The sequence below is a fragment of the Fukomys damarensis genome, unplaced genomic scaffold (genome assembly GCF_012274545.1).
Source record: "Fukomys damarensis isolate Sample0158 unplaced genomic scaffold, DMR_v1.0_HiC HiC_scaffold_20, whole genome shotgun sequence".
In the NCBI taxonomy this organism is placed as follows: domain Eukaryota; kingdom Metazoa; phylum Chordata; class Mammalia; order Rodentia; family Bathyergidae; genus Fukomys; species Fukomys damarensis.
In genome coordinates, this window is record NW_022900932.1 from 16,346,521 (window position 1) to 16,361,261 (window position 14,741).

Consider the following 14,741-nt stretch of genomic DNA (forward strand, 5'->3'; position numbering starts at 1 on the left):
CTTCTGTCATAACTGCTAGGTAAAAAGAAAAAATCATTAAAAATAAAGTGACAAATGTTCTTACAGAGGTGAAGTTATTTAAGATATTAAATTTCTAGTGTTGTGAACAGCAGTTAACTTGTATCGTTTCCCCACTGCAGAAAGAATGTATGTACACAATTGTTTTTACAAATGAAAAGCGACAGAGCTTTTTTTGTATCCAAATACATCTCATACTGTTTACTTCTGATGGCCAAGAATGAGAAATTTCAAAAATTTTAAAGTTAACACTATACCTACAACTTGTTATTCATTTCTTTTCAGAAGAAGAAAACTCTGCATGCCTACTTTCCTACTTACTGCCGTAAGAATTTAACATCTGGTAAAACACACCTATATGGCTCATTAAAGAACATCATTTAAAAAAGTATTACATTGGGCTGTCATCGGTCTGACAATGACAGCACAGAGTTATTCCATGTACCTATATCATTAAAATAATTCATTATTTGTATGAATGCAGACATAGTTTTCCTCAGGAGTACTTGCCGACGTTCATGTTGAACCCTCAGAACAAAATACAAGCTGCATCTTTTGTTACATCTTTGTGAAAAATGCCAGCCCCATACCCACATCAATGTGCAGGCCCATGACACCTCGTCGGCACTCTGGTCACCTCGCGGATGGCCTCTTTCATTCCCTTGTTTCGGGCATGTTGTATGCTCAGTGCACTTTCTTAAAGATAATTCAGAAGGCAAAACATATTTGGCAATAAAACAAATCACTTTCTAGACACACACAGAGATTAGTTCAGTACGTACAGCTTTTTTTTTCTTTTGAAGATAAAAAGCTTTAAAAAAAATCTCTTTTCTTAACTAGAGTATTGCTGGAAATTCATAAAAATCCTTCAACCAGCAAACTGCTTCTGCTGATTTGCTTAAATTCGACAAACAAATACTCAATGGTAACAACAACAGCCTGACTTCAAACATTTGAATCTTCCTAAAATGAAGGGCAGAAAACCTTCTACTTAAGCTTTCTGTTCAAACAGCTAGGTAAGGGTTCTTCATTGTTCTTTCTTGCTGTGAAAATCACAACCTTGCTCAGAACTGGAAACTCTGTCAATATAGAGCCAAAATGCAACATATCAAGGAACAATCTAAGGAGAGAAAGCAAAGTTACTCAAGAGCTACTGTATACTTAATCACAAACTCATTACAAAGATATCTTCATCCAATTAGTCTTTTCATTATCGCTGGCTTTGAAAATGGCCAACAATATTCATTAGGTACAGTGCCATTAACATTGCATTCAAAAAAGGAAAACATAGGAAACCAAATTCTTGCTCTCCTGCTCTGGTGATAAGCTCTGGTGTTGGCCAGAGTATGGTAGTACAGAAAGAGTCTCGTTGTGATATAAAAGGCAATGAACACATCGATGGAATAATGTTCATGGGCGGCCAAGATGAAGAAGATCCCAAAGAGATTGAGAACCCAGGACAAGGTATGCAAGAAATTCCAGCTTCTTGGTGTATCTAGAAGAAGGACAGAAAGGTCATTCTAAAACCACATTCCTTCCAAGGGTTCTCAGTCACACGTTTCTGGTATTCTATTTTTCTTTTTTGGTAGGGGGGTGGATTGAACTCAGGACCTTGCGCTTGGGAAGCAGGCGGCAAAATCACTGAGCTAAATCCCTGGCCCTTAGTCACTTTTCTTAGATCAAGATTTTTCACTCATTAGTCACAGGACTTCACACCCTTCCCACAGCCTCTTCTGCTAACTAACCACGCACAGAAGCACTAGAGATACTTACATTCAGTGACAAAGAAATTCAGCATAGTTAGGACGACTGTGTGGCCACTGAACATGTAATCTCCACAAGTGTGAACGCCAGTCAGGGTCATACCAAAGCCACTCCAAATGGCAAAGGCCCGGTGTAATTTCTCCCACACACTGCCATATATCTATAAAGAAAGCTATGAATTAGTACTTCAAGTGCTCAGAAAGATAAGAGCTTCCCAACATCCATTCCTGTTGAAATTCAAATGAAGAAGAATGACTTAGACATAAGAATTCCAGGTTCACCTCAAAAATGGGTGGTCAGCTGAGTGTGGTGACGCAGGTCTGTAATTCCAGCTGTGGGGCTGGGGAAAGGGTGAGGGGCTGAGGCAGGAGGATCTCCACAAGCTGGAGGCCAAGCAGAGCTACATAATGAGTTCAAGACCAGTATGTACTACAAAGTGAGACTCTGTCTCAAGAAAACAAACCAAACTAAAAAAAAAGAGAGTGGTGGTGGTGGTCAAAGCTTAGCTATACTCAAAATATTTGGCAATTAAATGAAATCATTGTAATTCAAACTCCTTTATAATAACGTCTTTATAATAAAAAGGTCACTAAGACAAAAACACCTACAAACTTTTAATCCAATATCACAGTAGTATTTGCTTATCCGCTCATTAAAAATAGTGACAGGGACCAGGGATTTACCTCAGTGGCGCTGCACCTGCCTCAGAAGTGCAAGGTCTTGAGTTCAATCCCCAGTACCAAAAAAAAAAAAAAAAAAGCTGTGACAGAGATCAAAGGCTACCATTCAGTATTCATTCTTCCATTCTTCACTGATTACAGAAACCCAAATATATTAGCGTGGCCATGAACTCAGCCAGAATACTGTGTTTGCTTCCAAGCCTTCCTTCCAGCCCAGTGTGGCCATGCAACTAGGTAGTACAATAAGGTGTAAACACAGGGTAAAGGATTTCCAGGCAGTTGTTTTTATTGTTTTTCAAATTTTGTGAGACAGGGTTTCACTATGTAGTTCAGGCTGGCCTTGAACTCATGGTGATCATCCTGCCTCAGCCTCTCAGTAGTAGGGTTACAGGCATGCGCCACCCTGCCCCGCCAGCTGTTATGGTTTTGATATGGAGTGTTCCCCATCCACTCATCTATCAAGGGCTTGATCCCCCACTGCAACAATGCTCAGAGGTCGGGCTGAGAAAATAACTGGATCATAAGGGCTTCAGCCTGCTGAGGCTGCAGTGTGACGGGAAAAGGACGCAGTCCTGACCTTGGGGACTAGACTATCTGGGCCCAGGTCCCTTCTTCCCTGGCTTCTTCACCCTCTCTGCTTCCTGGCTACACCCTTCTGCCTCTCCACAGGGTGAGAAGCAATTTGGCCCATCAGCCAAAATCAATCTTTCTTCCTTTGTTTTTCTTATATACTTGTTTATAGTGATGAAGAGTGACCAATGAAGGTTATTTATAAAGAAAACAGACAATAGCTTTGAGGAGATCTTTCTGTCATTTTATCCCTCCTTCTTTTAGCCTCAGATACAATAACTGAAGTTCCTGTAGCCATCAAGGACCACAAAGTGGCTTCAAGGATGTACGCCAAAGGTACATCCTTGTACAGCACACACGAAAAAGGATTTCATCATGGCCACATCATGATTTGGTTTTGTTTATGTATCTGTGTGTATTTATTTATAGTCCAACTAGCCTTGAACTCAGTATATAGCCCAGGCTGAACTTGCAGTGATCTTCCTGCCTCAGTCTCCCAGGTCGAGATCACAGACATGCACCATCGTGCCCAGACATTGTGGGTTTTTGACGACTCCATAACATTATTATACCAGACCAGATTTCTGTTATGGGACAGAATAAACCACTGTGTACAGAATAACCATGTTGAACTTCCTATTAGGAGCAGCCAAATACAACCCCAACTTCCATTCATAAACTTTATTTATTAACTGATTGAGAGGGTCTCACTATGCAATTCAGGATGGCCTCGAATTCCAGGCCATCCTCCTGCCTCAGCCTTCCAAATGCTAGGATTATAGGTGTGTACCACCACACCCAGCCACATATAAACTAAAAAGCAACTCATTTATAGGAAAGATTTAAGTGATAGCCACTTAAAAAGGGAACACTTTGGGCCAGGAATTTAGCTCAGTGGTTCGGCTGCCTGAGCCTGCCTCACAAGTCCAAGGTCCTGAGTTCAATTCCTAGTACCAAAAAAAAAAAAAAAATTTTTTTTTTTTTGCAGTACCAGGGATCAAACTTGGGACACCTTGTGCTTGCCAGGCAAGTGAGGAGCTACTGAGCTACATCCATGGCCTGAAACAGTTACTTTAAAAAAAAACGACTAAATTTTAAAAAGCTACTGAACTCATAATAAAGCTGCTAAAATTCTATGAGCTGCAGTAAAAAAATATATATAGTGAATATTAAAAAGTTTTTATTACAGTAAAAGATACATTGTGAGAGCCGGGCGTGGTGACGCACACCTGTAATACCAGCACTTGGGAGGATGAGGCAGGAGGATCACTAAAGTTCGAGATCAGCCTGGGCTACACAGTGAGTTCCAGGGCAGTCTCAACTACACAGTGAGACCCTGTTTCGAAAAAAAAAAGACACGTTGCCATGAAACCCCCTCAAAACACTCCCTCCTCTCACTCTGAACACAGCTATCCCATCCATCATTCTTGCCACTGCCTGAAACAGTTCTAGAAGTCCTCTTCTGTGAGTGTCTTTGTGGCTGCCTCAAAATTCTGAAGGGATTGAAATGTTCATGGCAATTCTGACAAATAAAAAGATTATGGTGTGTCTCACCCACCATTCACCAGACCTAGCTCCCACCATGTGGCTTCTGGCTCTTTCCCAAAGTCAAAATGACCATGAAAGCTAAACATTTTTAGTTGATTCAGTACCCATGGCAGTGCAACTAAAGGCACGGAAGTAGAGTTCAGGAACTGCCAAGAACGATGTGATAAGTGTATTCAAAGCAAGGGGCAGAAGGGGGGGGGAGGGGCAGGAAATGGGCTCCGAGAACCAGGAAGCGAGAGTTGAAGTCCATGGGGAGAGATCAAAGAGACAGACTAACACCAAACAGGGAAGTGGCAGGTGGCACTTTGCCCCAGTCTGGACTCACAGTGTGGGAAGCATAGGTTGAACCTGAAGACATATGGTGATTACTGGCGACCCCAGAGGCCTCCAGAGAGAAACGCACCAGTGGAATGGAGCAGTGGACACAGCGGACTACAGCGGCAGATTGTTATTCCAGTTTAGACACTACCCAAGAGAGGGTGACTGGCTGGTAGCCATCTTGGAGAGGGGAAAACTGAGCTTGGCACTCAGAACAACTACAGCTGGCTCCATCTAATGGTTCCTGATGTCAGGGTGAAGGTGCCAAATTCAAGTTGGCAGGAGGTCAGGAGCAGAGTTCAGTCCAGCAGGTGGAAGACTCAAAAATCTGGTCCCTGCCTCACAGCCAGAAACCTGCCTGAACTTCAGTGGAACTAAAGGTCCAGGCTTGCCGGGATTAACCATTACCCCATACAGGCTGGCTTGCTAGGATTAAACAACTTGGATCTGTCAGCCTGTGTTGTCTGCCAGTGACAGCAGAGACATATCTTTTTTTGAGGCAGGGTAACGCTTTGTAGTTCAGGATGGCCCTGAACTCACTAGGTAGCCCAAGTTGGCCTTGAACTTCAGGTGATCCTCCTGTCTCTGCCTTCCAAGTACTGGAATTATAGGTGTGCAACATCATGCCCAGTTCTGGTTTTTATTCTTGTTCTTTTATTTTTTTCTTGTTTATTCTTTTTTTTTGGTACAGGGGATCAAACTTGGGACCTTGTGCTTGCAAGGCAGGCGGCGGAACCACTGAGCTAAATCCCTGGCCCTTGACTGTTTGATCTTGTTTTTAATGTGTGTGAACATGATTTCTAGTTATTATTATTATTATTATTATTATTATTATTGATATTGTTGTTGTTCTGTTCTTATTTTTATTTTTCTTTCTCTCTTTCCTGCCTGTGTTCCTCACCAGTTTCTCAAAGTCTGGATGGTCTTCCTTTGTCCTCCAGGCTTGCTTCTAAACTCTTCATTTATTTCTCTATCTACACCCCGCCCCCAATCCCTTCTAAACCTTTTCCCCTTAAGAGTAAAACTGCCATATTGAGGGCTGATCTATTGCATACAATTTCTGGTTTGTTCTAGATTTTATTATATAGCCACAAACCTACATCAGATGGTTAAAGGTGGCAAATTAATAGTTACCACAGTTTGTCATTTTCTAGACTGTATTCAATGTGATTGTTACTGATGACTATACTACTTTAACCAAGGTGACATAATTGTATAATCAGCTGTTCTTCCTAGTATACCAAGACTGAGATTGCCTAGGGGCTCTTAAAAAATACTACAAGCCAGTCAGTGCCAAACAACCAAGCTCTGGGCCAAGTAGGCAGAAAATTCCCATTCCCAGTAAAATGAAGAAACAGGATCTTGTAACAGACTCAAAAGTCATCTACACCTATAATAGACACCTCTGAGAAGTAGTCATTCCTCTGTGTTCTGAATACTAACAATAAAGCTACTCGCTATAAGCAAGCTATCAGCATCAACCCAGGAATTAAACTAAAATTTAAAAAAGAAAGACAATGAGAAGACATTTAAACAAGATGCAACCCCCTCAGACTTTCAGCTCTCCAGAGGCAAACCCAAGGGGAAAGGAAGTGGAACAATCCAAAAGCCACCCACCTGGGCTCTCTGAAATAGTAACAGTCAAAGTAACAAAGTAGGTGAATGGGGCTCTAGAAAAATTTGAAGCAGAATGAATTTCTCAGATAACTACAGAGATGGTGACCAGAATGAAAAACATGTGCAGTGACTTTGAAGCAGATACAGATAGGGCTGGGGATGTAGCTCAGTGGTGCCGAGCCTGCCTGGCAAGCACAAGGTTCAGAGTTAGTCCCCCACCCCCACTCAGGGCAGGGCAGGTGGCAGAAACAGATTAAAAACATAAAGGAACTCAGGAAAATGATGGAAACCATGAACATCTAACATAGGAAAGAAATAGAATCCAAAAAACAGATTAAAACATATCCCGGAGATTAAAAATTCCATTAGAAGTATATGCAGCAGGGCCAGGGATTTAGCTCATGGTTCTGCTGCCTGTCTCGCAAGCACAAGGTCAGGAGTTCGTTCCCCAGTACACACACACACACACACACATACACACACACACAAAGTATTAGCATCAGAACCAGCCAATGTGAGGACAGAATATCAGATACAAAGCTGGGTGTGGTGGCACATGCCTGTAATCCTAGCACTTGGGAGGTGGAGGCAGGAGGACTGCCAAAAAGTTCGAGGTCAACCTGGGCTACATAGTGAGTTCAGGGTCAGCCTGAACTACATAGCAGTATCCTGTCTCAAATAAAAATCCCCAAGGCAAAATATATAGTCAAAATTCCAGAGATTTAATACAAGAACAGAATATTAAGAGCTGTTAGCAAAAGACACAAATCGCCTAAAAAGGAAAGCACACCAGAATCACAGGAGACTTCTCAACACAAACCCTCAAATCAAGGACAGCTTGGAGTGAAGTATTCTAAACTTGGAGCGAAGTATTCTAAAGGAAAACAACCTCCAACCAAGATTGATGTACCCTGCAAAACTATCTTTCAAAATTGATGGATAAAGAAGCTATTTATATGACAAAGAACACCTGAAGAAATTCATGAACACAAAACTAGCACTCCAAAGTCCTCTGAAAGATATTCTAGAAAGAGATAACAAGAATTAAAACTCCATGAACCCCAACAGAATGAATCCAAAAACAGGAAAATAACATTACAGGGATAAGGCAATACATATCAGTTATAAATGTCAATGTTAATGGTCTCAAGAAACAGACTGGCAGACTGGATCAAGAAGCAAGATCCAACAATATACTGCACACAAGAAACACATTTAATTAAAAAAGAAATCCAGAGACTCAAAGGCAAAGGATGGAAATATAATATTCCATGCTACAGGAACTGGGAAAAAAGCAGGGGTAGCTACTCTTTATAAAAAGTGGACTTCAAGCCAAGAATGATTAGGCGAGACAAAGAAAGTCATACATTCTTGTAAAGGGAACAATCCAAAAGGAAGAGGTAACAATCATAAATATATGTGGACCACAAAGCAATGTACCCAACTATAGAAAACAAATTTTAACAGACATGAAAAAATCAAATAAGCACTAATATCATTGTAATGGGGGATCTCATTACCCTATTGTCACATATAGACAGATCAACTAGACAAAAAAATTCAACAATTAAATATCAGAATTGAACCAAACTTTTTTGGGGGGGTGGTAACGAGAGATCGAACTCGGGTCATTGCACTCGCAAGGAAGGAGGCAGATGAATCAAACTTTTGAACAAACGATCTTAGCAGATGTCTACAGCGTTACTCTACAACGTTAGAATACACATTCCTCCCAGCTGCACAATACTAGCTCACAGAATATACTTAAATAAATGTAAAAATTGAAATTATATCATGCATATTATCAGATCATAATTAAATGAAATTGGAAATCAATGGCAAAAGAAACCAAAAGAACTTCATAAACACATGGAAATTAAGCAACACCTTCCTGAACAACCAGTAGGTCACAGATGAAATTAAAGAATAAACTGGACAATTTCTACAATTAAACAATAATGCCAATACAAAGCACCAGAATTTATGGGACACAATGAAAGCAGTCCTATCCTACAAGGGAAATTTATAGCAGTCAATACCCATACCTGGAAAACAGAGTAGGCTCAAATAAACAACCTGAAACTTATAGAAAAAGAAGAACACGTCAAACCCAAATCTTGTACAAGGAAGGAAATTATAAGAATCAAAGCAGAAATTAATGCAATGGAGACTAAGAAAACAATAGAAAGAAACAATGAATTGAAGTTGGTTCTAGGATTAACTGAAACTGACATCATACCCTTAGTCAACCTTACCAAAAAAAGGAAAGACTCAAATCCATGCAATTAGGAATGAAAAAAGTGAAATCACAACAGATCAAGCAGAGATTCAGAAGATCATCAATACCTATTTCCAGACCCTGTACTTTAGTAAAGATGGAAAATACAGAATGGACAGATTCCTAGATATATATGAACTTCCAAAAGTGAATCAAGATGATATAAAAATTCTACATATACTGTATCCCTAAATGTACCAATAAACTCAATAAAAAAAAAAAATTCTACATAAACCAATATCAGTCAATGAAACTGAATAATTAAAAACCTACCAACAGGGCTGAGGATTTAGCTCAGTGGTTCCACTGTGTGCCTCGCAAACACAAGGTCCACAGTTTGATCCCAAAACAACAACAACCACCACCACCACCTACTAACAAAGCCCAGGCCCTGATGGATTCACCGCTGAATTCTACAAGAAATTTAGAGAAGGTCTAATGCCACTACTTGTCAAACTCTTTAATGAAATTGAAAGGGAAGCAATACTCCCAAATTCATTCCTGGAAGCAAACATTACCCTGATACCAAAACCAGAGAAGGATCCGACCAAAAAAAGACAACTACAGGCCAATCTCCCTAATGAAAAAACATAGATGCAAAAATTCTCAATAAGATACTGGCAGAAGGAAAGCAGTAAGTCATCAGGAAGGTTATACAACATGACTAGGTAGGATTCATCCCAGGGATGCAGAGTTGGTTCAACAAACGCTAATCAATAGATGTAATACACTATATTAACAGAGCCAAGGACAAAAATAATATGATCTTCTCAACAGATGCAGAAAAAGCATTTGACAAAGTCCAACACCCATTCATGATAAAAAATCCTACAGAAAATTGGAATAGATGGTCTTTTCTTGCTGTACTGGGGATCAAATTCAGGACCTTGTGCTTGCCAGGCAGGCATGACATGGCACCACTAAGCTGTATCCTGAGCCCCTAGATGGTCTTTATCTCAAATCTGATACAAGCCATCTATGTCAAACCAACAGCCAACATCACACTAAATGGACAAAAACTGAAAGCTTTTACTCTAAAATCAGGAACAAGACAAAGATGTCCACTGTTACCACTCTCGTTCAATATAGTTCTGGAAACACTAGCTACAGCAATTAGACAAGGGAAAGAAATAAAGAGAATAAAGATAGGAAAGGAAAATGTTAAATAATCATTATTTGCAGATGACATGATACTCTACAAAGAAGACCTCAAAAGCTCTACCAAAAGATTTCTAGATTTGGTAACCAAATTCAGTAGCGTAGCTGGATACAAAATCAACACTCAAAAAATCAATAGCCTTCCCGTGCACGAATGACAGAGTCACTGAGAGGGAGATTAGGGAAACAACACCTTTCACAACAGCATCCAAAAAAATGAAATGCCTAGGAATCAACCTAATGAAGAAAGTAAAAGACCTTTACTCTGAAAAAGGAGATCAAAGATGGTATCAGAAAATGGAGGGGCAGGGAATTTAGCTCAGTAGTTCTGCTGACTGACTCGCAAGCGCAAGGTCCAGAATTCGATCCCTGGTACCAAAAAAAAAAAAAAGGAGAAAGAAAATAGAAAGATATTCCTTGTTCTTGGATAGGAAGAACTAATGTAGTGAAAATGGCCACAGTTCCAAAATTGTTATATCCATTTAATGTAATTCCAATAAAAATTCCAGTAGCATATCTCTCAGAATTAGAAAAAACAATCCTAAAATTCATTTGGAATCAGAAGAGATCTATAATAGCAAAGGCAATTCTGGGCAACAAAGGCAAGAAAGGAGGCATCACAATCCCTGACTTCAAATTATACTACACAAAGCTATTGTGATAATAACAGCATGGCACTGGCAAAAAAAAAGACCTGAGGATCAATGGAGCAGACTGGAAGTTTCAGAAACAACTCCAGATACACAGCCACTTTATCTTTGACAAAGGAACCAAACACCTTCACTGGAAAAGACAGCCTCTTTAATAAATGGTGCTGGAAAAATTGGTTTTCCACTTGCCAAAAATTAAAACTAGACCCATATTTTCCACCATGTACTAAACTAAAATTGAAATGGATCAAAGATCTAAATATTAAAACAGAAACACTTAATTTGTTAGAAGATAGAATAGCAAGAGAAACCACCAATAGCCGGGCATGGTGGCACATGCCTGTAATCCCAGCACTTGAGAGGCTGAGGCAGGAGGATCGCTGTGAGTTCAAGACCAGCCTGGGCTACATAGTAAATTCCAGGTCAGTCTCAACTACACAGTGAGACCCTGTATCAAAAAAAAAAAAAAAGAAACCACCAACAGAGTAAAGAGACAACCCACAATGTGGGAAACATTTTTGCTAGCTGTTCTTCCAACAAAGGACTAATATCTAGAATATATAAAGAATTCAAACAAAAAAATTAGACCCCCCAATTTTAAAGAGCCAATAAAAAATGGGCAAATGAAATGAATAGACACTTCTCAAATGAAGAAGTAGAAACAACAAATAAATATATGAAAAATGTTCGACATCACTGGTCATTTGAGAGATACAAATTTAAACAATGCTGAGATTCTACCAGAAATCAACCAATAACAAATGCTGGAGGGGCCGTGGGGGATAAAGGAGCCCTTCTCTACTGTTGGTGGGAGTGTAGGCTGATGCAGTCACTGTGGAAATCGGTGTGGAGATTCCTCCAAGAACTAAGCCTATGGAATCCAGCTATTCCCCTTCTTGGTGTCTTCCTGAAAGAATTAAAAGCATCCTATCACAGCAATACATGCATACCCATGTTTATAGCAGTACAGTTTTGTAATTGCTAAATCTCAGAAACAGGCCAAATGCCCATCAACCGATGAATGGATCAAGAAAATGTGGGGCTTATTACACAATGGAGTACTATTCTGCCATAAAAAGGATGAGCTTGCAACATTTATTTATTATTTTTTGTTTTTTTTTTTTTGGTACTGGGGCTCAGACTCAGGCCCTTGTGCTTGTAAGGCAGGTGGCAGAACCACTGAGTCAAATCCCCAGCTGCCAACATTTACTGCTAAATGGATACACCCTGAGACTATACTCTTAGTGAAACAAATCGAACACACATGTCAATACCACATTTCTCTGGTGTGAAAAATCAAAAGTGGATATAAGGACTAAAATGTACAACAGACACTGGGAAATGGGAAGAAAATGTTGGAATGAGATGGGGAATGAGGGAGGGGGGAGGGAGAAAGGAAAGAAAGGACATAAAAAACAAAGGAAAAATGGAAACAAAGCTTTTATATATAAAGGAGGGGAAATGGGTAAAAAGAAAAAAAAGCAAGATAATAGCATGCACAAATTCCCTATGATGAATGTTATCGTTATGTAACTCTAAAATGTACCAATAAATGTTTTGCTGAAAAATAAAATTTAAAAAAAGTAAGAGGCAGCATTTTGAGGGAGATTCATGGTAATGTCTTTTACTATAATACATTTAAAATAATTTATACATTCACCATATATTATGATCATACTGTGTACATCCAGCTATGAGTAAGGCATAACTTTAACTGCTTTGATGTTAACTGCTTTGATGTGTTGCTGTATTTAATCTCCACAAGAAGCTCATGAAGTGATTCACTTTTCAGATGAGGAAAGTGGTTTAGAGAGATCATACTGCTATACAATATTTAGGGCTGGATATGAACCCAAGGAGTCCAATCCCCAAACTGATTCTATTATGGTTAATGACCAAGATAAAGAACTTCACTGGGTATTGCAATCACATCAGAAATCTTTCTTGATTATACACTGTGCAGTTTTCCCTCTCTGCCGCAGTTAAGGGAAAGATAAGAATGAATGAATTAATGAATAAATGATTTTTTGAGGCAGGGTCTCACTATGGAGTTCAGGCTGGGCTTGAACTCACTATGTAGCTCAGGCTAGTCTTGCACTAACAGCCATCCTCCTGACTCAGCCTCCACAGTGCAGGGATTACAGGTGTGCGCCAACACACCTAGCTCAAGAAATTATTATTGAAGAAAATGTGAAGGTGCTACACAAATACACAGGGTTTGGTTTTTCCATAACCTCTAATGAATATATGAAGTGATACGCTTGAGAAAGCAAAAAATATTGCAGAGAAGAGAGTGGCAGGAGGATGTCTCAACCACAGACAGGGAACACACGATGCCAGCCAAAAGAAAGCAATTCCCTTAGCCAGGTGTGGTGGCGCACACCTGTAATCCCAACAGCACTTGGAAACCTAAGACAGGAAGACCACTGTGAGTTCGAGGCCTGCCTGGGCTACACAGTGAGACTCAAGTGTCTCAAAAAACTAGAAAGTAAGCAATTCTGTATTACTCAGTCTGCTCCACCTTTTCCATCCTAAATTTCTTATATATTCTTCCAGGAAAACCAAAGCAGAATGAACAGGATGCTCTGAGTAGAGAAGGTGTTAAACTTGCTTTAAGTGTAACTCCAAAAACAGGCGTTCCTGGATCTGTCCCCAAGCCCCGTTTCTGGGAATGCAATTTCAAGCAATTAATTTATTATAATGAAAATGCCTATGGAGTTCGCTGTAAGGGGATGTGATTGCTAGCTACTATCTCCTTTTCTATTTTTAATGATTACTACAAATAATATGGGTCAATAAGTAGGCTATATGGCCAGGGATTTAGCTCGGTGGTGCTGCCGCCTGCCTTGCAAGCACAAGGTCCTTAGTTCAATCCCCGTACCAAAAAAAAGCAAGTAGGCTATATTATAATTCAAAGCAATTAACAGTATTTGGGCCAGATCGGAATAGAAATATCCATATATAACTGATAATGGAAAACAGTCATCAGAGACAGAACATGACCATACAGCACAGAACGAGATCTAATTTATTTCTACAGCACATGCTGTGGCACTATGAGGGAGGTAGCGGCACCACTGAGCTAAATCCCTGGCTCTGCGGCACTATGCACAGAGTCATCCTTTGCCTCAGTGGCTGTCTCACAGCTTAATGAGATCAAACTTTCTTGTCCATGTAACATGCTTTGTGGGAGAGTAAAATTCTCTTCCCCAAATGTACTTCTCCGGCATCTTTGGAATTGATTATTCAGAGAACTGTAGACAGACACAACTCTGAAAATGTGTCCTTTGTAAAACGGATTAAAGGTTTAAATATTTTTTTAAAAAGACTATAAATGCATCGGCTATCATCATTCATCAATTAGAATGACAGTGACTCGAAGATTAATGACACACAGTTATGGACAAGAGAGTGAGGCAGCTGACATGCATACACCTTGGTAGCTTAAAAAATTAGCCTTCCCCACTAAAAGAAAATCAATTATTTCACTAGACATTTCCACCTACAAAGGTATGTAACACTATAGTCTTTGTCTTTATGTTTATAGTTGCTGTGGGATAGGTCAGAGCATGTAATTCTTAAACAATGGAGCCATTTAAGAACATAAACCCAGCAAAACAAATCAAGGAGACGAAATATAGCTATGAACACCCAAAGAATGGAGTCACTATGTGGTTATACTACTTTCATGGTAAAAAACTTATTTTTCACTTTTTTGGTTTTCTGAAACAGTCTCAGTGTGTAGCAGGTTGGCCTACATAGCTCAGGTTGGCCTCATTGGCTTCAAATTTGCAGAGATCCTCTTGCCTCAGCCTCCTGAATGTTGGGATTACAGGTAAAACATTTACTGTTTCTCTATACAATCTACTTCAAAGGAATATACACTCACACTTTACACTAGCTATTAGAAAAATAGTAAATTAGATTCTATTTCTTCCCTAATTTAATTTCTAAAAGAACAAAATTTCACCACGACAGTTTAAAAGGAACTTATTTTTAGAGCACAACAGTCAGAATCCTATAGATCTTCGTGGATATGAAACAAAATAAAATGGAGAAAAAGTGTCATTCTCAAAATAAAATTTATTTTTTTAAAAAAGTATCAGGGCTGGGGATTTAGCTCAGTGGCACCAAACCTGC

The 14,741-nt window shown here is 39.5% G+C and overlaps 1 protein-coding gene across 3 annotated transcripts in view; it reads right to left on the reverse strand.

The window, feature by feature from the left end:
- Positions 1–569: 569 nt before the first annotated feature.
- The window catches only part of Samd8 (sterile alpha motif domain containing 8), a 77,287-nt gene continuing 63,115 nt past the window's right edge, over positions 570–14,741 (reverse strand). For all 3 annotated transcript variants that reach the window (XM_010607422.3, XM_010607403.3, XM_010607413.3), the window contains exons 5-6: positions 1,792–1,942; positions 570–1,513 (exon numbers count right to left, since the gene is read on the reverse strand). In XM_010607422.3, coding sequence (XP_010605724.1) covers positions 1,209–1,513; positions 1,792–1,942 — 456 coding nt within the window. In that variant the 3' untranslated portion in view covers positions 570–1,208. The remainder of the gene's footprint in view (positions 1,514–1,791; positions 1,943–14,741) is intronic.